Raw genomic sequence first — 2,274 nt, forward strand, 5'->3', positions numbered from 1 at the left:
ATGAAATGATGTTGAAGGAAAGAATGTTATTTGAGGACTTGCTGTCTGTCCTTTTGTTTAAAGTTGCCGTTTCCAAGAACCTAATGACAACCTTAAGTGAGGAATTAGTGTGCTCATAAAAAATTTTTAGAAGTTTTATGCTTACAGGAAAATGGTTGAGGGTAATACAGAGTTCTCATGTAACAGAAATTTCTACTATTATTCACGTCTTACATGAGATGGGCACATTCTGTCCCTGTGTTTGAGGACTGGACAAGCCCACTCCAGTGGTGCACAGCTGGGGCGTGCCCCTCGGCAATGGGGTGACCTGGCCCTCTCGCCCAGTGACGTCCTCATGCTTTGTGTCACGTGAACCACAAAAGCTGAGTGAAAACAAAAGTCCATGAATGTCCAGGGCAGCCACCAAACGTGCGCAAGTAAGTCTCATGAAACAAAAGCTTCCCTGGATGGGGACAAAACACACTTCCTTCTGCTTGTCGCCATCCCTGGCTCCTTCCACTCGGCCCGTCTCCATGACGTGTTCCTCTGCTTCTCTTCCTCCAAATAAAAAGGAAACACGCCTCATAAGGACAGCAGTGTCGGGCTGGAGCGGCCTCTCCCCATCAGCACTAATGGTGTGGTACCTCTCAGCCTGCCCTTCTCTCTCCCCAACTGTGTTTTCCCTTCTTCCCCAACCTCCTCTTGGCTGAGGCCTCATGGGGAAAATAGGGGCACTTGCCCCATGGGCCCCAGGGAAATGCCAGCACCCCGGGCCAGAGAGTAGCCGAGCTCCAGACTGAGTTGTTGCTCCGTGGGCCACAAAAGCTGGTTCCTGCACAGCAGCAGCCCTGGGCCCCAGCAGATACAACAGAATGGGTTTCCTTACACAAACTGTGCTTGGCAGATGTCGCCTAAAAGACAGGAACACCGAAATTCCAACAGAACGACCAGGGGGTGGCTCTGTCCTGGCAGGCTGCAGGCTCTAAGGGACATCACGTTTCCGGAAGGTCAGCGTCAAATGCTGGTGAGAACTCACTCACTTCTCACTTCCATGATAGGCACGTGTGTTGGCTCCACCAGGGTGCAGAAGCCACACGAGCTGCTTTAACAGAAGAAATTCACGTAAAGAACAGCTCTCGGGCCGTGGGGCTGTTAACCAGGAGGGTGCACAGTGCACGCACCGTCCAGGTTCCGGTCAGTTTTGCTCCCACAGTCATCACCCTGGTGGGCGTTTCATGTTGTTGCTGTGAGAATTTGCCGTTGCTTGAGTGAGTCACGCTGACGTGGCTCCTGCTCCAGGGTTTCCAGTCTTTCTGCTCCTAGATTGACTCAGTGCTGGTCATTAGGCGCTGTCCATCAAGGGGAACTTGCCTTGGGCATGGAAAATGCTGACCAGCTCCCTGTTTTGGAAAATGACCTCATCCCCAGGCTGCCCACAGGAGGCGGAGCATGTCAATGCCGTTCCTTACTGGTGTTTATATTACTGTTTTTGTCCTTTTTATGCAGCCTGCGGAGTGTACTTCTGTAGCTGTCATTTCACGCCTGTGTTTTCCCGGCCTTGGGCGAGGATCCCATGCTGCTGGTAATGAAAGCTGCCTGTTCCCTTGGTTGCTTTCACAGTCCCTCCTTTCTCTTCCAGAGAGAGGTTTTTTTTGTTTTGTTTTGTTTTATTTGAGACAGGATCTCACTCTATCACCCAGGCTGGAGTGCAGTGGCATGATCTCGGCTCCCTGCAACCCTGCCTCCCAGGCTCACAGCATCCTCCCACCCATGAAGGGAAAATAAATCCTGGGCCTCCAAATTCAAGCCAAAGTGAAAAGCCAAGCTGGGAATTGGGTCGTGCAAACCCGCCTCCCCTTTTGGTCCCTAAATAAGATGGTGCAAGATGAAAAGCTACACACCTCCCCTATATTTTGTCCACAAGGAAATTCCTAGTGAGCTCTGAGATCTTTACTGTAAGGTGTTTCTGTTAAGATTTCACCATGGCAATGCAAATTGATAGCTCATCTTTACAGGTGCAGTCAACCGCTGCCCACCAGACACAAATGCATACCTGATTGTTCCCCTGCCTCCTCTGTCTAAGTCATCTTGTGTAAAAATAATGCAGATTCAATGAGCCAAAGGCATGACTATTTTTCTCTACCCGCCTCTTAGATGAAAATTGTGTACTTGTCATTATCTCACCCTTTCCCTTTTAAATTTGGAGCCCTCAAAATCATCTTCGGAGGTACAGACTGTCTCCGGGGTGTTCGTCCTTAACTTTGGCAAATAAACCTCTTAAAATGATTGAGACTT

At 49.7% G+C, this 2,274-nt stretch overlaps 1 protein-coding gene across 1 annotated transcript; it reads right to left on the reverse strand.

Moving 5' to 3' along the window:
- Positions 1-202: 202 nt before the first annotated feature.
- On the reverse strand, positions 203-697 carry LOC129011898 (putative uncharacterized protein encoded by LINC00346). The gene has a single exon (XM_054447282.2). The coding sequence runs from the start codon at positions 695-697 to the stop codon at positions 203-205; it is 495 nt and encodes a 164-aa protein (XP_054303257.2).
- Between the last annotated feature and the right edge of the window lie 1,577 nt (positions 698-2,274).

This window comes from Pongo pygmaeus, chromosome 14 (genome assembly GCF_028885625.2).
Source record: "Pongo pygmaeus isolate AG05252 chromosome 14, NHGRI_mPonPyg2-v2.0_pri, whole genome shotgun sequence".
Lineage (NCBI taxonomy): Eukaryota > Metazoa > Chordata > Mammalia > Primates > Hominidae > Pongo > Pongo pygmaeus.

Coding starts and splice junctions, on each gene's coding strand:
- LOC129011898 (XM_054447282.2), bottom strand. CDS start 697: ATGAGGCCTCAGCCAAGAGGAGGTTGGGGAAGAAGGGAAAACACAGTT.